At 39.6% G+C, this 21,668-nt stretch overlaps 1 protein-coding gene across 1 annotated transcript in view; it reads right to left on the reverse strand.

The window, feature by feature from the left end:
• Nucleotides 1–20,981, reverse strand: part of LOC145002804 (phytyl ester synthase 1, chloroplastic-like) — a 34,188-nt gene extending 13,207 nt beyond the window's left edge. The window contains exons 1-6 of the mRNA XM_078961998.1: nucleotides 20,947–20,981; nucleotides 20,249–20,377; nucleotides 18,460–18,875; nucleotides 18,168–18,331; nucleotides 17,945–18,104; nucleotides 17,723–17,824 (exon numbers count right to left, since the gene is read on the reverse strand). Coding sequence (XP_078818124.1) covers nucleotides 17,723–17,824; nucleotides 17,945–18,104; nucleotides 18,168–18,331; nucleotides 18,460–18,875; nucleotides 20,249–20,377; nucleotides 20,947–20,981 — 1,006 coding nt within the window. The remainder of the gene's footprint in view (nucleotides 1–17,722; nucleotides 17,825–17,944; nucleotides 18,105–18,167; nucleotides 18,332–18,459; nucleotides 18,876–20,248; nucleotides 20,378–20,946) is intronic.
• Between the last annotated feature and the right edge of the window lie 687 nt (nucleotides 20,982–21,668).

The following is a 21,668-nucleotide window of genomic DNA, read 5'->3' on the forward strand; positions in this document are numbered from 1 at the left end:
ACAGCAACATATTCTGCTTCTTCCGTGGAAATCAAAACACATGTTTGTTTCTTCGATTACCAGCTCACAATTTTCCCATCTAATAATTGACATCTGCCACTTGTGCTTTTATGTGACAACCTGAAATTTTCCATTCTAATCAAACCATTTTAATCCAATAGAAGTAGAGCAGTTACAATGAAAATTCAGGCTTAGAATATAAGTTTGGCAGTTTTAGGGTTTTACACCAAAAAGGGGTATTAGGAGAGTGGTTGCACAAGGATTTTGTGCAACACTGTAAATTTCATTACCCTAGAATCATTAGAATCCATTCCGAGAATAGAAATATTTTCTGCCAAAAATCTCAGGACTATAAATAGAATTCTGAACCAAATTGGTTCATTAGTTGAATTCCATTTAGAGAAAAGCCCATTTCTCTCTCACGTATCTTCGGGTTTTCATCCCAGATTGTGAGTCTACTTCCCTAGATGTGTTTTAATACTTGTTATATGCTTAATAACATTATTTACATGTCCAAAACACAAGATCCGGGAGTTTACCGCCCAAGAACGTTCTTGGGGAGTAAACTCCAAAATCAAGCCTAAAGGCCACCTAGTCCCATTTCCATGTTGGGCATCTAACTAAGGACTTAGTGTATGATCATTAGAGGCTGGAAACAAATCAAAACCATGTAGTTTGAGGAGTTTACGGCCAAGGAACATCTCTTGGGCCGTAAACTCCAAGTAAAGGGCACAAATGAGTGCCTTGTGATCCCCAGCCTTAGAACAAAAACCTAGAAGCTTTAAACTCATGATTTATGCCATCAAAACCCTTAGAAATCATTTCTATAAGGGAGTTTACGACCAAGAAGCTCCTTGGGCCGTAAACTCCAAGTTTTGTGTTCCTAAGTGCCTTTAAACTTGTCCTAAGGCTTAGACTTTATTTTGGCATGTACCCCTAAAAGATTAGAACCTAGAAAACTCATGGAAACTCAAGTGTGGAAGAGTTTACGGCCAAGAGTATTTCTTGGGCCGTAAACTCCTATTAAGGGGTCAAAGGACACCCTAGACACTTCCTTAGGCCAAGAGACTTTTAGGGCAAGTACCTAGAGGAGTTTTGGACTAGTTAAAATTCTTAGAACCTCATGTGTGAGGGAGTTTACGGCCCAAAGAGTTCTATGGCCGTAAACTCCATCAAATGGTCCCATTTAGTGCCATAAACCTTCTTTAAGCCAATGGTTGAAGCCTAGACTTATTCCTAGAAATGTTGGAGACTTGAAAGGACAATAAGAACCCTCCCAAGGGAGTTTACGGCCGTAAACTCCAAGGGAAAAGGGGTCTTTGGGCCGTAAACTCCCCAAAGGAGTCAATATGGTGCCCAAACACTTGTAAAGCCTTGAAACAATTCCCCTCTAAGGTTGTAGTACTTCTAAACTCCATTTCATGACTTGTTTGAGAGTTTACGGCCAGGAGCTTACTCCCCTGGGCCGTAAACTCTAATGAATATGGTCTTTTGACCTTAAACTTCCATTAGGGGAATTGCACTCCTTTGTTGCAACCCATTAGCCTCCTAGCACTTGACCAAAAGTGTTGTCCTCGCGCTTAAATGTTTATACTTGTATGATTAGTGATTAAATCTCTAATTATTTATATACATATGTCTTCATATGTAATTAGGATCATTGTATGTGTCTAAGTCTCCACTTGACACCAAGCACTTGTCCGATCCTTCCGTACGATAACAGTCCGTGCAATTCCAGTCACTTACTGCAGGTGAGTTTATACCCCTTAACTAATGTTTTAAACTCTTTTTAAATGTTTTATGGGGGGGGGGGGGATACAAGTAGAATCATGCTACTTATTATGTCAATCACATGTGATTAGTAAGTAGGATTATATTACTTATTATATCGATCACATGTGATTAATATACAACATTCAAACGATTTGGCTACTCATTAGCCGTTTTACTAAACAATTTCCTTCAAATGACTTTTTATAAACATTTTAAATGTTTTAAACTCCTTTTTACACTGTACAGCTTACTCCGTACATTACCTTTCAAACTTATTTACATCTAGGTTTCAAACAAATGTTTCCTTATACTTAAACTGTTTTATTAAACTTATGCCTTCAAATTGTTTTATAGATTGACACCAAGTCGATATTTTTCTTAAAATAATACTTATATTTCAAATTTCTTACAAAGCTTATTTATGATTTTATATTATAAATTGCATGCCTCTATATGTATAGTTATATAAGAAATGTTTAAAAGACTTAGGAAGGCTATCCACCCTATTTCCTTTTCGCGCCTTGAGATGTGGTCTGGTGGGATATTGGGTATTCGTCCGAAAGTCGTTTAAATATTAGTTATATATCATGTGTACATATATAGTCATAAAAGGTCCTTCCAGTTCATCCTATGCCCTTGGGTAGCAAGGGTATACATCCATGTCCATACGTACCATTTAGATTACTAGAAAGCTACCATATGGGTAGTTCAGGAAGATGCTAGAACAATTACTAGAACGAGATATCATATAAATGAGTCAGTTCATTCATGAGTCAATACCTTCTAGAACATTACAGTACATTACTATACTTGCTAGATAGAGAGAACACACATTTCAGCTAGCACTTTTACATAAGTACATATACATGATTACTTTTACATGATTACACTTACATGAGCACATTTACATAAGTACATATACATGTTTACTTTTACATGATCATACTTATAAGAGCACTGTTACATAGATATATCAGGAGGAGTCCTATTACATTTTATATGTATCGACTCTGTTATCAAAATCCTCATTCTTACCTTTACTTTGTGATTTCAATCACATAATCGACGACATAGATTGGATTTATTATCCTAGTACCCAAGGATACAATTGTGGGATTTACCATTCCTAAAATCTCTGTTAGCTATAGAGGTGAAAGTACATCCACGGATGTCAACGGTTGGTACCATTACAGGTATACGATTAAGGGATTAACTATTCCTATACCCAGCTGTTAGCAACAGAGGTAAGAGTACGTCTACGGATGTCTTAAAGTTAACAATGATAGTTACCTTAGTACCAAAGGGTAATATTCAGGTTAGTTGTATTATTGCCTTTATTTTGTGACTCATTCACATAACCAATGAGGTGAATTATATGTAAGTATCTTAGTACCAAAGGATACAAATTCTTATAATGATAATAATAGTAACACAGTTAGGTCTTGGTAGAAGACTACAATCAAAACAGTTAGGTCTTGGTAGAAGACTACAATCAAAACAGTTAGGTCTTGGTAGAAGACTACATTCAGAACAGTTAGGTCTTGGTAGAAGATTACATTGAGAACAGTCAAGTCTTGGTAGAAGACTCCTTTTGTTACTAATAGGAATCATAGGGATTCTAGGGTTTTTCAAACATTTACAGTTATTCTACAAACATTTTCATACTTATTCGAGCTTTCTTTCAAAACAATGTCAAGTCTTAAAAATTATAAGTTTTACAAATTAAGACACATTAATACTTATGATCTCACCAGCTTCAAAGCTGATACTCGCTTTCAAAATTACTTGTATCCTCAGGTCGTCATAGACAGGTACCGATGCAAGAAGAAAGGAAGATGGAGCTTGTTCAAGACTTATCTTTCATTTTGATTTATGCTTTAGTGTTTATCAAAATTTGACAGAACACATTTGTATAATAATTATATTATTAATGCAATGGATGATGTTGTTGCTTGTTTACTACTTTACATTGTTGTTGATATTATACATGACGTCCTCCGCCCCAGAACGTTTCCGCCGTTCCTGGTTTTGGGGTGTGACATTTTACGATCAAGATTACAACCTCCTAAATCAGAATCTGAGAATGCTTGTACGAAAAGCCTGTCTTCGAAAGATACCACAGTCCTAACGAAGTTGTTACCTTGAGATAGCGAAATATATTCTTGACTGTCGTTAAATGAGGTTCCCTTGGATTTGATTGATACCTAGCACAACTGCACACCTAAAACATAATATAAGGTCGACTTGTCATGAGGTAAAGTAACGGACCTATCATGCTTCGATACAATGTGAGATCAACAACTGGTTTATCTAACAAATGATTAATCCTTTTTCCAACTTCCATCGGTACTCTTAACTTTGTGTTATTCGTCATTCCGAACTTTTCAAGCAGATTTCTTGTATACTTCTGTTGTTTGATAAATATTCATTATCTACTTTGATGAATATTTAATCCCAGGAAGTTGTTTATCTTCCCCATCATGCTCATTGTTGGGCTGAAAATTATTTTTTAGATTGCGTCTTTTGGGCTCGACTGATTATGTTACTCTGTATTCCGGTTTGGGCCTGTCCAACCGTGAACCTTTTATGTTTTGTATATAAGTTTACGCTTGCATGCATATTAGGTTAAGGTTTTTAGAGATCTAAGTATAGCGATACATCTAGACGATAACAGGTTTCTTTGATCATTCTTGTAACCTTCCAATCCTCTACAGTTGATGTTCTTAATCGAGCTCTTCTGAGGATTTTGTTTAATCATTCGACACGTTTGATTCCATCTTGACTTATTCTTTTTATTACGTTCTTATCGTTTACGTTTATATACTTGCTCAAGATCTAATCGATCTTTATAGATTAAAGGTTAGTTTAATCTCATCAATTGGTATAAGAGCAGGAGGCTGTGTAATTGATACACATCTTTTCTGTGAAAAAGATTTCCATTAGGGTTTTCCGCAATTATCAATATTTATTGAGCCGTCATCTCTTTATTGACGTATCTTGATATTTATTGTTTTGCCCTAATCTGCTTTATTACAAGTCTGATCTTTGAACATGTTTTTACGATCATAATGGACGCGACGCAATCAAACCTTATTAATATTTCCAACAGCATCGGTTCGACGACAAAGATTCCAATCTTATACACCCATGACTATGAAGTATGGGCACATCACTTTGAAGACTACGTGATTGGATCGGAGGATAATGGGTATCTCATATGGGAAGCCATCACCAATGGACCGTTTTCTCATTCTGCATCGTCCAGAATCATCAAGACACAAAAGGAGTACAATGATCTGCTAAAGGACGTGAAGGACATTGCACAAGATGAAAAGGATAAATTCCAGTGCAATATCAAGGCATTAAGGTTGATCAGATTCGCCCTTCAGTCTGACACATTCAGGTTGGTTAGCTCATGCACGACGACAAAGGAAGTTTGGGATAGACTTCGTGAACTGTACTCTACAGACGAGGATCTTGAACATTCTATTCAAACTTTGCTTTTATCTGAGTTTGGAGAATTCAGGCAAGGAGCTGAAGAAACGGTGACCCAGACGTTTGATCGCTTCAATCATCTTCTCAGCAAGATGATCAAACACGATATTGAAAGGAAGCTTATCGAACAGAAAGTTACTTTCTTGAACGGATTGAGATATGAATGGAGAGCAGTAGTTTCCACAGTCAAAGCTCATGAGCAGTTTAAATCATACTCTTTGGCGAAAATGGTGGGTATTCTTAAGTCCCAAGAGAAGATTGTGATGCAAGAAAAGGACGTCGTTTCTAGTCTTGGTTCGTTGGCCCTCCTATCTAAAAGTAAAGCTGTGATGGAAGATGAAGACCTTAACCTGGAGGAATATGATCTCATGTCTGAGGATTACGCCATGATGGTGTCTAATCCCAAGAGGTTCATAAAGAAGAGATTCCCCAGCAACAAAAACCGAAACTGGCAGGGAAGTTACAGCTCTGAAAAAGTGAATAATGAACCGAAGGCTGAGGAGCACAAGAAGGAACCGAAGGTGGATGGCGATTCCGGAGTAAGCTGTTTCTACTGTGGTGGGAAAAACCACTATGCCAAGGACTGTGTCCTTAAGAAGATGGCTGAAAAAGATGATGGAAATGATGAGGAAGCTGTGTTGCAGAAAAGATTGGACGAACTGAGAAAGAAGAAGTCTACCGCTAATCCTTCTGTTAATGCTCTTATTGTGCAGGGTTCGGTTAAAGGTGACGAGTTCGGTAGCACGGAAGTTTGGTCTACCGACTCAGAAGACGATGAAGTGAGGAAGCCTACCCATGGAAAGGCTTATGTGGCTAAGGAGGAAAGCAGTGGAGGAAGATGCTTCATGGTGACTGACGTATCTCAAATGAGGGGATACAACACCGATGGAGGAAGCGATGGACCAAAGATACAGGAGGATATGTGTTTTGCGGCCAAACCACTTAGCTAACAGTTCAGTGAGCTCGATGAACTGATAAAGAAGGTACAATCTGTCTTTATTTCATGCAAAGTACCCTCATCCTCATATGAGAAAGATCTAAAAAACGTTAATACAAGAATTTCTCATCTAGATAGTAGCTTAACTCAAACTCGAGTCACCAATTCTAACCTAACTGATCAATTGAGCAGGGTGGCGTCGAAGAGTGAGGAGCGGAGAATGTGGATAGAGTTAAAGGAGTCGGAATTAGTCAAAGTTAAAGATGAAAACATTTATTTGCAAAGAGACAATTTAAAATTGTTAAAACAGCGGAATGTTTTTTGTTTAATTGCTAAACGTTTGTATTCTAATATTACTCAGCTTCACTTGGATTGTGAAGTAGGCCAAAAGATCCACCGCATGATTTTGCCCTTCCTAGAGTTTAAGGAAGATGAAATCGATGCCGAAGCCTACAATTGTGAGAGTGTGATATCGTCTGATGATGTCAATCCGACCTACATGTATGGACTGGACAAAATTGAGTCCTTCATTAAATCCAAAGACCACAAGGACATGCTTAAAAATCTTTTGGATGAAAATGACAGACTTAAACTGAGAACCGAAACCATGCAAAAATTTGACTCTTTAAACGCCAACGTAAGCTCAGAAAACAAAATTGATGTTGAAAATGCATCTGAGCTTAACGAGGACGAAAACACGAGTGAAATTTCTGTAGAGGACATGGTTGCTGCTTAGAATTTATTAAAACCGAACCTGAAAACCACAAGAATCTTATTTCTGAAAATTCAGTGGAGTTCGCTCGGTTGTCCCATCAAAAGTCCCCATTATTAGTTGAGAAAGCAGTTGTGTATCAAAAGGTCAGGACCACTCCGAATCAAGTATACAAGGTGACAGGAGTTACCGAACATCAAACAGCTGAACTCACAGCTATTGTAAACAAAGACAATGCTGATGGCTGCGATGAATACTTCTGGGAAGCTCCAATAGATAATGCAAACGAAACCATTGGTTTATCTGAAAGAACCTCCTGGAAGAGCAAAGGAAGATACATACCTGAACCCTTGAATAAGCCGGACAATTTCGATGAGCCAAGTACCAGTGGTACAAAAGATATTCCTCAGAAGGATGATCGTTCGGTAAAGGAAGACATTCTCTCTACTCCTCCGGCTCAAAGTAAAACTCCAGCAGTTCAAAAGGAACCAGCCGAGGAGACACCGAAATCGAAAGCAAATGTTCATCATCAACCTACACAGATGAGGAATAGGAAGAAAGAAAGGAACAATAGATACAGGAAGAACCTTTCTGAAAGGAAACAATTCTGGCATTCCCAGAATGCATATTTCTCACACCAAGACAAGAATCTAAAGTATGAAAACAATCCTGTAGGAAAGCTTGAAAGTCACAAAAACCGAAAGCCAAGGTTCGGTTCACAAGAAGATATCAACCAAAGGCAAAGGTTTGGTTCTGAAGTCAAAAGAGAACAAAACTCTAAGGTCAGTCTCTCCAACGGTCAAAAGCAAAAGGGGCACCTAGAGTCTCCAGCCAGGAAATCCTCTCAATCCAAACCCTCTCGTTCTAATTCTTCTCGTTCTTCTAATTCTTCTACTTCCTCTAATTCGTCTCCATCTTGCTCTAAAGCTAATTCCGCTTGTTCTCAAAAATCTCATTCGTCAGCTGAACAAAAGGGAAAGCAGAAGGTCAATGAATCTAAACCAGAGTCCAAACCGACCACACCCAATCCTAACAAAATAAAAGTTTTTACCATTAAAAGAAAAGATGAAACAACTCTTATAAAACGAACTTATCTTGTTGACATCTCTCTTACTGTTCCCGTTCCCATGCAAAGCTCACGTGGACCCAAGAAACTTTGGGTTCCTAAATCTGCCTAATTTTTGCAGGTTATAAGTGACGAGCAGTTCGACGAAGAATGGTACATCGATAGTGGCTGCTCACGTCACATGACAGGGAGGAAAAAAGAGCTTAGGGAATACAGGTCTCTTGCAAATGGTGGCAACGTCAAGTTTGGAAATAATTCCTTCGGCACCATAAAGGGATACGGGATGATAACAAATAGGGACTTTACTATAAGGAAGGTGGCTTATGTGGAAGGACTCCAACACAACCTCATTAGTGTATCTCAGCTTGTTGGAGGTACAGGTCTCAAAGTCACGTTCGATGATGAAGGTTCTGAAATCATAGAGAAAAAGACAAAGAAAGTGGTTCTCAAGTCAGAGTGAAAGGGTGAAATGTTTCCCTTAAACCTTAAACCCATCAAAGGAAACCCAGCTATATGCTTGTTGTCAAAAGCTCAATCCGATGAAAGCTGGTTGTGGCACCGAAGATTATCTCATCTCAATTTTAAAGATATCAACCGACTTGTCACTGGAAGTCATGTTAGGGGTCTTCCATTGCTCAAGTTCGACAGAGATCATCTGTGTGCTGCATGCGAAATGGGGAAGCAGAGTCGTCAAAGTCACCCATCTATAATCAACACAAAAGTTGTTGAACCACTCGAATTACTTCATATCGATTTGTGTGGTCCTTCATCTATCGAAAGCATCGGTGGTAGCAAGTATATTCTTGTTATTATTGATGACTTTTCACGATTTACATGGGTGTTCTTTCTAAAGCTCAAATCTGAAGCGACTCAGAAGCTGAAAGTGTTTATCAAGCAAATTGAAGTACAGCTCAAGAAAGTTGTTCGCAACATCAGAAGCGACAATGTTCTCGAATTCAAGAACAGGGAGTTTGAAGAATTTCTTGCAGAAAAAGGAATTAGTCACAATTTTTCAGCTCCCTACACACCGCAACAGAACGGAATAGTCGAAAGACGAAACCGATCTTTGTGTGAAGCTACCCGAACTATGCTAAGTTTCGCTTCCTTACCTCTTTATTTTTGGGCTGATGCTATTTCGGCTGCTTGTTTTACACAGAACAGGTCCTATCTCAACAAGAGGTTCAAGCTCACTCCATATGAGATACTGAACAACAGAAATCCCAATGTGAAATTTTTCCATGTGTTCGGCTCAAGGTGTTTCATCTTTAATTCTAAAGAACACCGCTACAAGTTTGATGTCAAAGCCGACGAGGGAATTTTTCTGGGTTACTCTCTCACATCCAAGGCGTACAGGGTCCTAAACAAGCGTTCGAGAAGGATTGAAGAAACATACTATGTGACCTTTGATGATACCTATGTCAAGAAGCTGCAAGCCAAAGAAGACACCGCAGGGGAAATCTTTCCTCTAACTAACAAAGTCACAGTTTCGGTCGCCAATTTATACGAGACATTTCTGGAGCTCTTTGACGAACCAGAGAAAGCTTCACTCTCCGAAGCAGGTGCAGCAGACAACAAACTTGATCACATGAAGCAGATTGTCGAAGATGCTGCAAGAAGAATGCATGAAGGGGAATCAACCCCTAACGTCTCTCCATCCATCAACGATTCCGTCGAGGGGGAGCCAAGCTCTCATGTCGAGGGGGAGCCAAGCCCACAAGTCGAGGGGGAGCCAAGCTCACAAGTCCAGGGGGAGCCCAATTCTACAACTTCAACCGAAGGTCCTTCTTCAACCGAAGGTGCTTCTCCAACCGAAGGTGCTTCAGCACATGGAAGCTCAATACCACAAGAAACACCTGAACTTCAGGTTTCTCAAAGCTCATCAATTGAGGGGGAACATAATGATATGATGCTCGGTTACGATAGCCAATCTGAGCCAGAAGAAATGATCAATGCTGAACTAGATCCAACCTTTGATCCGAATTACCCTCCTCTTATCAAATGGACCAGAGATCATCCTGTATCTCAAGTAGTTGGCGATGTTTCTGAAAAGGTTCTGACCCGATCACAACTGAAGGCAAAACAGACATCCTTATTTTCAAAGGTTGAGTTTTGTATGTTTAACTCATTCATATCAAAAGTTGAACCAAAGACAGTTAATACTGCCCTAGATCACTCTGATTGGGTTCAAGCAATGCAAGACGAACTGAACGAATTTGAAAGGAACAAAGTCTGGCGCCTCATTCCAACTCCTCCAAATGCTTCGGTTGTTGGTCTCAAATGGGTCTTTAGGAACAAAATGGACAAAGAAGGTAATGTTATAAGGAACAAGGCTCGTCTGGTGGTAAAAGGATACTGTCAGGAGGAATGGATAGACTATGAAGAGACTTTCGCTCCAGTAGCTAGGCTAGAATCTGTTAGAATATTTCTGGCTTATGCTGCTCATAAGAACTTTGAGGTTTTCCAAATGGACGTCAAGTGTGCATTTCTCAATGGAGAACTCGAAGAAACTGTGTACGTGGAGCAACCTCCTGGGTTCGTGAACGAAAAGCATCCAAATCATTGCTATATTCTGGACAAAGCTATGTACGGCCTCAAGCAAGCTCCGAGGGCCTGGTATGAAACGCTTACAAAATTTTTAAAGATGTCTAAATTTAAACAAGGTTCGGTTGACCCAACCTTCTTTCGCAAAAAGGAAGGTAACCACCTGATGATAGTTCAAATTTATGTCGATGACATTATCTTTGGCTCCACGAATCTCAGCTTAACAGCTGAATTCAGAAAGCTAATGGAGACTAAGTTTGAAATGAGCTCAATGGGTCCTATTAACTTTTTCCTTGGTTTAAACATAAGACAGGGACCCGAAGGCATCTTTATTAATCAGGAAGCTTACACGAAGACTCTCCTAGCAAAGTTTGGTATGATGGGAGACACAAAAGTCAAAGTCCCAATGGCATTCGGCACCAAGCTTACCCCATCCCTAGACAAACCGGCTGTCGATATCACGCTCTATCGTCAAATGATTGGCTCACTAATGTATCTAACTGCTAGCAGACCTGATATAATGTTTTCTGTGTGTTATTGTGCTTGATTTCAGGCAAACCCACACGAACCTCACATGCTTGCAGTGAAGAACATCTTACGATATCTCAAGCGAACCACCTCCTTAGGTCTATGGTATCCATCCAACTCAGGCTTCTTTGTTCAAGCCTATTCTGATGCTGACCTTGGAGGATGTGGACTCGACCGTAAAAGCACAACTGGTGGCTGTCAATTTCTTGACGGGAAGTTAGTCAGCTGGCAATCCAAGAAACAAACGTGCGTGTCGTTGTCTACTGCTGAAGCAGAATACATTGCAGCTGCATCCTGCACATCACAAGTGATTTGGATCCAAAGTCAACTTCGAGACTACGGACTCAATATGAAGAAGATCCCACTATATTGTGACTCTGAAAGTGCAATTAGGATCTGTCATAACCCAGTGCAACACTCCAAAACCAAACACATAGCACTGAGGTATCACTTCATCAAAGATCACGTGGAAGATGGAAACGTCGAAGTTCACTTCGTAAGAACCACTAATCAACTGGCTGATGTCTTTACAAAAGCTCTTCCTGAAGCATCATTCAATCAAATATTGCAAGGCTTGGGTATGATGGTTGCAGAGTCGGTCCCAAATCCTCAAATCTCTATTTAAGAATCAAGGAACCGAAGCAAACAGACCGCTCTGTTGCTCTCTGCTCTGGCACTTTACCGGAACCGAAACAACCAGACCGCTCGGTCACTCTCTGCTCTGGTAAAATAAAGGAACCGAAACAACCAGACCGCTCGGTCACTCTCTGCTCTGGTAAAATAAAGGAACCGAAACAACCAGACCGCTCGGTCCCTCTCTATCCCAGTAATTTAAAGGCGCTCAAGCAAACAGCACGCTCAGTCTCTCTCTGCTCTAAAAGATTTACGGAACTGACCAACAGAGACCGCTCGGTTCTTCTCGATTCTGAAACTATCACCGAAATAAACAGATCGACCGGCCTATCTCTGCTTCCTCATTTTGTACAAATTTTATCTTTCTGTTTTTATTTATTTTTTAGAAAATTCCAAAATTCCATTAAAAAAAAAAACATTTTATCTTTATGTTTTTATTTATTTTTCAGAAAATTCCAAAATTCCAAAAATATTTTATCTTTCTGTTTTTATTTATTTTTCAGAAAATTCCAAAATTCCAAAATTCCATTCAAAAAAAAAAAACATTTTATCTTTCTGTTTTTATTTATTTTTCAGAAAATTCCAAAATTCCAAATATATTTTATATTTCTGTTTTTATTTATTTTTCAGAAAATTCCAAAATTACAAAAACATGTTATCTTTCTAGTAGGTGTACGTTTTGCACAGGTGAATACAAGCATCTCCTTCTATAATGTTTACCCAGGTATGTTTTATCTTTATCAGACTAGTTAAACGTCCTTAGAAGCATGATGCTGTATGTTGTCGCAAGCCTCTATGACCTCGAACATGCCTTAATGATTCGATCAACACCTATCGTTTCTTCCCAATCAGGCTATTCTCTCACACTCGGTCAAGAGCTACCTTCCTCTACTCATCTGAAACATGAGTTGCTCTGCTTTGTCCCATTTCTGTAGCAAAAGGTACGATCGGTCTCTTTACCCTCTCCTCATCTTCTTCATTTGCCTTCGATTCCCCAAAGTAACCCTTGATGCTTTCGGTCTTTACCACTGAGGCTTATGGTTGCACAACATCTGTGTTTATGATCTTAGATTCGTTTACCACGTTCTAAGTGAAACCCAAAATCCAACACCTGAAATGAATTGACGGTGAGTGATAAACTCAAGCTATTACTTGGAAATCTCCTTTTCTTTTTGTGTGATCTTTTATGAAATTGTCTCCACCTAAGACATTTCTTCCCAAAGAGGTCCAGTTTAATTTTTCCTTGAGATTTCTGTCTAAACCATTCACGTCACGAAATACTTCCCACCTACCTGTTCAACAGATCTCATCGGTCTCACAGGTAACTCTGCCAACACTCAGTTTTATGTCAAGACTTGATGCTTGGTTTGAGTTCAGCCACCCTTCAGCCATTATCAAAAGATGCCTTTCATTGTTTGTTAAAAGACAACTGATCGTATTTCTCGGGACACCACACAAGCACTTCAGGTCACTCTTGGCTTTGAAGGAAGCGATTCTTGCTCGGAATCTTCCGCTTTCTGTCTTCTTACTAGACAACACTCACATCCCAAACACATTTGATTTATTTCTTTATCTTTCACACTCTTATGCACGAAAATTATTTTTTTCCAACATTCTGATTGCTGTTTGGTATATGGTTTTAAGTTTCAGTTGTAACCAAAAAAGGGCACAAGGAATTTCAAACGGTACGAAAATGATTTGGGCGCGTGCAAATGATTCGTTTCACACCCACGTGTGCTGACGGATTCCTGGGATACACCATAACTTCCAATCGCGCTTTTTCAGCCGATGTTTTGGTTTCTTCATCATCACGATTTTCTCTCTCCTAAGAACGGTATAAATAAGGCGTGATCGTGTTCTTTGGCATTTACCTCTCAAGAATTCTCTCTCTGAAAAAGTTACCACTATTCATCTTCTTCCACAACTCAACAATGGCGACTTCTTCTTCCGTACAAGATCAATCTGCATCCTCCTCTTTGCTCTCAATCAAACCTAATCAGAATTTGATCATAGAGATGACCCCATTCCTTTATGACTCATACATGCCATACGTGGTGGAATGCCTCAAATATTCCCCATTGCTGTTGGCACTGACGCAAGTGGAGGCCGTTCCCATGTCCCTACTCTCCCAAGTCTACACAACGGCCAACTTCGACAAACATAAAGACCACATCTTCTTCACCATTCACGACAAGAAAACCTCGGTGTCCAAATCACGGTTTTTCTCTCTTCTAGGGCTTGCCGTCGACTCCTCCGTGATCTCACCGAACTTCATCTCCACGGCGCAACTTTTTTCAATGATGTATGAGATGGGGTATACGGATGTTCTTACCTCCATTGCTAAGGTCAAGAAATCCTATCTTCCGTCTCAATGGAACGGATTGCTTACCCTTCTAATTAAGGGTTTAGCGGAGAGATGTGGTGGTTCTGACACCACAAGCAAAGGGTTTCTGACCATCTTGTATGGTCTTTACAACGGTATTAATCTCGATTATGGGTCCATAATCTGGGCTCAAGTTGTTCAGAGTCTCAACACAACTACCAGGTACTCCGAGATATCGTGCGGCAGGTTTTGGACGCTTATTACCAGAAGGGCCATGGATTCCCTTGACATCCCAGTAATGAAGGATGCTCTTACGGCTTCAATTGCCACTTACCACACCAAGAAGATCATAGTCTCCGATCCAAGTAAGTTTTCTCACTATGGACTGATCCCTGAGTCCATGTACAGGTGCGTCACGCCACACAGCAAAATCATGGCTGACTACAGCACCAGAACACCCTTGCCTCCTAGGGTTCTGTCTGAGGAACAACGCGCTGCTCTCGATGCCCTTGATCAACCTGCCAACCGTGGCAAGCGAGCGAGCAAAAAGGAGAAAGCGGAGAAGAAAGAAACCGCACCAAAGAAGGAGAGAAAGAGAAGGTCCTCCAAACACAAATCTGAGGCAGAGGCACCTTCTCAATCAAAATCGAAAAAGGTAAAGAAGATGGCTAAAAGAGCCAAAGGGTCTCCTTCTTCTGAATCAGAACCGAATGCACCATTAGAAACAGAAGCTGCTGAACCTCAAACTGAAACCACACCTGTTCAGTCTCCTCAACAACCAGCTTCACCAGCATCTCCTCAAATTCCCAAATCACCCTCTCCACCTACATCTCCCCAACTTACCAAATCACCCACTCCTCCTACTTCACCAAAAATTCCAACCCCACCTCAATCACCCACACAGAAGGTCACACTTTCTGTTCCTATATCCATCCCCCAAACCACAACAGAACCTAACATTCCCTTATCTGTTTCTCAACCTTCATCCTCTATCTCCACGCCCATTATCACTGAATCTGTTACCATCACCTCTTCCCAACCACTAGTAACGGTCAATGTATCTGATACAGGGGCTGCTACTGTGGTTGAAACCCCGGTCATCAACCTTCCCCCATCTCCGTCTCCATCCTCCAATTCCGGTGCTACCTTGGGGGGCGATGATGAAGAGTTCGACTCCATTTATTATAGCCCCTACCGGATCCCTACAGACACAGATGCCGATACCCCTGTTTCAAGTCAACAGATTCAGGAAATTCACGCCAAACTTGACAGTCTGCTAGCTGACAGTAAAGCCTACGGGGGTGTTGTGCTCGAAGCCTTCATAGAATCTGCGATCAAGACGTACACTGACGCCTTGGATCGTTCAACTGACGCCATAGATAACTCAGCTGCTTCATGCTCAAAAGCCACCAAGGAAGTTTCTGAGGTTGTTCACACAACTCAGATCTTTCTTGATTCTCTAAAAGCTCACGCTGACTCTAGTGCGGCCAAATTTCAAGTGTCTGTAGACTCTTTCGAGGCTACCCTTCAGGATGAAACCACTAAATTTGAGGCTCTGCGCGCTGACCTCAAAACTGAATCCACTTCATTTCTCAAATCTTTGGATTCACGTTTTGCCTCTCTGGCAGCCGAGAGCACCCTGAAGGAAGATCTTGTCAAGCACTAGGCAACCATCAACCTACAAAAGATCCAACTGGCCCAGGCATAACGGGAAATTACTTTGCTACAGACTCAGCGGGCAGTTCTTCAAAGTTGCGCTGGTGATGTCAAGAATATGCTAACAAATGTTCTTGACACCCATGATCCCTTCCTAACCCTCACTATTAGACAGCATCTCCAGGCGAAACTCCTTCCTGCTATTAATATCTTAAGTGAAATGAAGGGTGTCTCAGAGAAGCTTGTTCTTCCGAGACAAGGGGGAGAGGAAGGTGTGTCCAAGACAGAACCGAAGGTTAATGTAGCTTCGGGTTCTGGTAAACAAGTCCTAGTTGAGAGTGAATCAGATTCAGACGAAACTATCACTGAAGCTCTTCAACGCAAGAAAAGGGACAAAGAGCTTGATGAAACTCTAAGGATAGCTCGTGAGGCTGAGGCCAGAGAAAGAAAGATTAGGGAAGATGAGGAGGCCATTCAAGCCAAGAAAACTCTATTCCCAGATTGGGACAGAGACACACTCATCACTCAAGCGATTGAGTTTCCTTCCATATATTGGTTGGAACCGATTGCATCCTTTGAGTGTGAAAATACAAAAGACTCGCAGTTCGACATGCCCATCACGCGCAAAGCTTTCACTTTTCATTGCTTTGATGTCACTGCCGATGTCCCTCATCCGAACCTGAAGGTTGACAGAGAGCTCATAGATTTCTATCTGAAATATGGTCAACCGCAGTACTTGACATGGAGCGCTCAGAAAATCATTAAAGTCAAGGTACTTAAACCGACACAGGCTGGGAAATTTGTGAACGTTAATTTCAAAATCAACAGAGGAACGGCCAACACCGAACATCTTATTTCTCTGGCAGATCTTCCCAGTCTGAATCCGCATGATTGGATTTTTCTATACAACATTCTTCTCTCCAACCAAAGAGAGTATGAACCAATTCTTAAACATCTTAAAAGAATGTTGGCTTCCTATGTCCATGAGCTCGCTATTATGGATCTAAGAATTAGCAAAAGTTATGAACAAGAAACCGACCGTCAAGCCCACTTCCAAGACCGGAGATGTTCATAAAATGAAGATAGGGCAAATTGATTCTTCCAATCTGACGGTTATGTTCACTAGGGGCGACAAGCATAAGTTTCTGTTTGCTTTGGTAGACAAACATCTGTTTTCTACAGATTGTCTGGAGCATATTATCAATATCATTCACCGATGCAAACAGAACTCAACAGCAGACAAGAAGAACTTTACTGACATGCTTCGTTGGTATATTACCTTCAGGCATCATATTCTGGCTTTAATACCGAAGATTTTTGAAACGGTAAAGAAGCCCTCTGCTGTGAAAAGAGAATGAAGGTCTCGCTCCAAATTGACGCAAAGGGGGAGATTGTTGGGCTGAAAATTATTTTTTAGATTGCGTCTTTTGGGCTCGACTGATTATGTTACTCTGTATTCCGGTTTGGGCCTGTCCAACCGTGAACCTTTTATGTTTTGTATATAAGTTTACGCTTGCATGCATATTAGGTTAAGGTTTTTAGAGATCTAAGTATAGCGATACATCTAGACGATAACATGTTTCTTTGATCATTCTTGTAACCTTCCAATCCTCTACAGTTGATGTTCTTAATCGAGCTCTTCTGAGGATTTTGTTTAATCATTCGACACGTTTGATTCCATCTTGACTTATTCTTTTTATTGCGTTCTTATCGTTTACGTTTATATACTTGTTCAAGATCTAATCGATCTTTATAGATTAAAGGTTAGTTTAATCTCATCACTCATCTCAAATTGGCTTTTCATCAGATTTTTTACTTCTCTTGACAAAGCAGTGTTAGTAGAGCCAAAAATAATATCATCGACTTAATTTTAAACAAGAATTAGATTATTCCCGACTTTCTTTCAAAAGAGAGTTGGATCAACTGACCCTTGTTTAAATTTTGATTGCTTTAAAAATTTGGTAAGAGTTCCATATCAGGCTCTTGGTGCTTGTTTTAACCCATAAACAACTTTATCTAAAATATAACAATGATCAGGAAATTCTTCATTTATAAAACCTGGGGGTTGTTCAACGTACACTGTCTCTTCAAGTTCACCATTGAGAAATGCACACTTAACATCCATCTGGTAGACATCAAAATCCTTGTGTGCTGCATAGGCTAAAAATATTCAAACAACCTCGAGTCTTGCGATAGGGGCGAAGGTTTCCTCATAGTCTATTCCATCTTGTTGCGAATAACCTTTAACTACAAGCCTAACCTTATTTCTCACGATGTTACCTTCTTTATATGTTTTGTTTTTGAAAATCCATTTAATACCAATTATCAAAGTATCTTGTGGTTTGGGAACAAGTCTCCACACTTTGTTTCTTTCGAACTCAGCCAGTTCAGACTTCATAGCAACAATCTCATCAGGCTCATCCATAGCATTCTTAACAGACTTTGGTTCAATTTTCGATATAAAAACATTGAACATACAAAATTCTTGGTGAGTATTTAGTACCTCATTTTTTGCACGAATTTGAGCCCTCGTTAATACTCCAGCTTGTGGATCACCAAGAATTTGTTCATGTGGATGATTTCGAGTCCATTTATCCATTGGAGGATATTTAGGATCAAAGTCCAATGGTGCATCTTCGAATTCTTCTTCATGCTCCATGTCATTTCCTGCATTCGACACATTGTCAACAAAATCATGAAAAACATCATTTGCAGAAATTTGTATTGAGCCATTTTGCTCCTTTTCAACAACAAAATGATCATTTGTATGACCCCCCCTCTCTCAACATATGTACTTTCTTGATTTTTCACGTTGTCGAATGTTTGCTCCCCTTCAACTCCAACAGTCAAACTTAATTTCTCCCCCTCCACTCGAGCATTAGGCTGAGTTGTGACACCATCAACATGTATAGGAGAATTTGTTGTTAAGTTTAAATCAACAATTGGTTGTAATATTGTCAAATCCTCAGTGTGTTTCGATGCTTCAGGAATTCGATTATCCTCAGCATTAACTTTCGCATCAATAGCCCTATCAGGAGTACCAAAAATTAAATCATAATCGAAATCTAACGAATTAATACTGTCATATTCATCATTTGATTCATTAATGATTGGTTTTTGTTTAAAACATTTTTTGACTATTTTTAAATAGTGACCATCGAATGTAAGATTAAAGATCTCTTCAATCTTCCTTGTTTGCTTGTTAAGCACCCTGTATGACATAGAATTATGAGAATAGCCTTAAAATATTCCTTCATCAGCCTTAGACTGAAATTTCGAAAGATTATCCTTAAGATTCATAATGAAGCACCTTATGGGTTTTGAGCACAACATCAATCCTATGGTGTACATGCAAACCCTAAAGCTTTAGATCTAGTTTGTCTAATGAACATGCAATAATCATCCAAAGCTCATAAACCCTAGATCTAGCATACAATAATCAAATTAGCATATAAATTAGGGTTTAGATCTTACCTTGATTGTTATGTAGCAATAAAAATCTCAATTCTTCTTGATCTTGACTCTTGAAAGCTTAGTGCTTCAAATGTTGCACCTCTAATGGAATCACAAACACCATGAGCAATAAGCTGAACAAAGAGAAGTAGGAGAAGGCACAAAATGTCCAATAACCCTTAGGGATCACTTAGCCACGTTTTTGGGGCCTTAGGGGTTTCTTATATAGTGAGGCTATTAGGGTTATGAAACAAGGAAACCCTAACTTGACTGATTAAGCTCTAAATAGCCCATGGACTCCCTCCTTAGAGGCCTTGGATGAATTCTTATGGGTTTCCTCATAGATTTCGTCCACTCCAACCTCTATGGAGTCCATTAACCCATTTACACAACTATCTTATAATTACAATATCAATGCCCTTTATTTAATTAATCTCTTTTAGTCACAAAACTAATTCTTAATTAATTATTTACTAATATTAATTAAACAATATGAGTTATCCTTTAATATATTATTCTTATAATATATTAATAAATCATAATCAATCCTCTTTCTCCTTAATTCATCCTATCGGTTGATATGGTGAAGGCAACCCAAAAGGACCATGCTCACAATCGGGTCAAGTACATACCAAAATAGTTATAGTCTTAGACACTAAATCCAATAACACCTGCAACCAAAAACATGGAAAATTTTAACATTAGGTTTTTTGTTGTTAATGATTTCATATGGGGTGATATCAAATCGTCGATGAAAGAAAGACCGATTTTGAGTAAAAACAATCGGTTGAAACAGCTTCATCCCAAAGATATTGTGGAAGATTCACATAAGTCAACATCGTTCTTGATGCTTCACAAAGCGAACGATTTCTCCTTTCGACAACACCATTCTGTTGACGTGTGTAAAGAGACAAGAAATTGTGTGATATTCCTTTATCAACCAAAAACGAATCAAGTATCTTGTTCTTAAATTTTGACCCATAATTGTTCTTGATCTTTCAAACCTTTTTCTTTAGACTTAAATCGATGTGTTTGATGAAATCAATCATCACTTAAGCTGTTTTTAATTTTAAAGGAAGAAAATATACCCAAGTAAACCTAGAAAAACCATCAATAATAACAAAAATGTACCTCTTTTTGTCAAGTGTTTCAACTATCAAATGTCCACAAAGGTTAATATGAAGAAGTTCCAAAGGTTCGATGATCTTCGAATCAATCACAATTGGATGTCCTTGTCGATACTGTTTTCCTTGTCGCAAGCTACAAATAAAGTAACATTATCAAATGTTAATACTGGCAAACCTCGAACAAGATCTTTTACCACTAATTTATTCAACTCTTAAAATTCAAATAAGAAAATCTTTGATGCCACAACCAGCTAATGTCAGAGGAAGCCTTCTGTAACACCCAGTCTTAGGTACGCATTTAATTTCACGTCAAATATCATATTTTACTCTTGGACTCGACGAGTTTGGGGCTCAACTCATCGAGTAGGATGGACTCCGAGTCGGGGATTAAGTGACCCACTTGACGAGTTGGAAGACAGACTCGGCGAGTAGGAGCTGTCTGGGTGAAACCATAAGCTTGAGGGTTTGCACCCTATTTAAACATCTTACGAGGTTCCACCCCAGCCTCCATCACCTCTAGAGCATTACACTTGAAACCCTAATCTTCCATAAGTGATCTTGAGCTTTCTTGGTTGTTTTGAGTGTTTCTTGGTGTGTTTTGAAGCTAGAGCAAGAAATGGAAGTTAGAAGATCCAAGGGAGAAGGAATAGATCCAGGATCAACAACATTTTCTCCTTACTTTTTGATAATCAATCTTCATACCTGACTTGTAGTTTCTTATATCTCTTTGTGGTCATTTGTATGGAGTTTTGGTCCAAGTATCTTGATCCTTGGGACTTGGACGTCCCAAGTTAATATATATTCGGATCTGGAACCTTGGACCCTCCTCATGGCATAAAGGTGCCATCTTTATGGCCATGAGAACCCCATGTATGAAATAAACCCCATTTTTGGTCCTTTGAGCATAAAAATCACATGCATGTACGTAAAGTTCATGACTTTACGTGTTATATCAACTTAAGGAGCCCAGATCTACCTGTTGGATGAGAGTTGTACATCAAAATACCTAGTTTTGGACATGGACATTAGTCGACTCGGCGAGTCGTTTTTGGGACCCGGCGAGTTGGGGGTTTGGGTTTCCAACCTTTTATGATTCAAGGGAATCAAGTTTAGTCTAGAAAGGATTTAGATGAGTCCAGAGGAAGGACTTAGTGAAATGGACATAACTATGGACCTGGAAGCCATGGGACTCGGCGAGTGTATGAACGCACTCGGCGAGTCCAAGGCCATCTCCCAACCCATGAAGATGGACTCGACTAGTTGTTCATACAACTTGGCGAGTCACAGACTAGACACGTTCATATGGCGAAGATAAACTCAACGAGTTCAAGGAGGAACTCGACAAGTGAGTTAAAGATTGTCCCAATGATATCATTGAAGGAGAAATCGTCGAGTTCTTGCTAGACTCGACGAGTTGAGTCGGG

Source organism: Lactuca saligna, chromosome 6, assembly GCF_052625555.1.
Source record: "Lactuca saligna cultivar CGN05327 chromosome 6, ASM5262555v1, whole genome shotgun sequence".
In the NCBI taxonomy this organism is placed as follows: domain Eukaryota; kingdom Viridiplantae; phylum Streptophyta; class Magnoliopsida; order Asterales; family Asteraceae; genus Lactuca; species Lactuca saligna.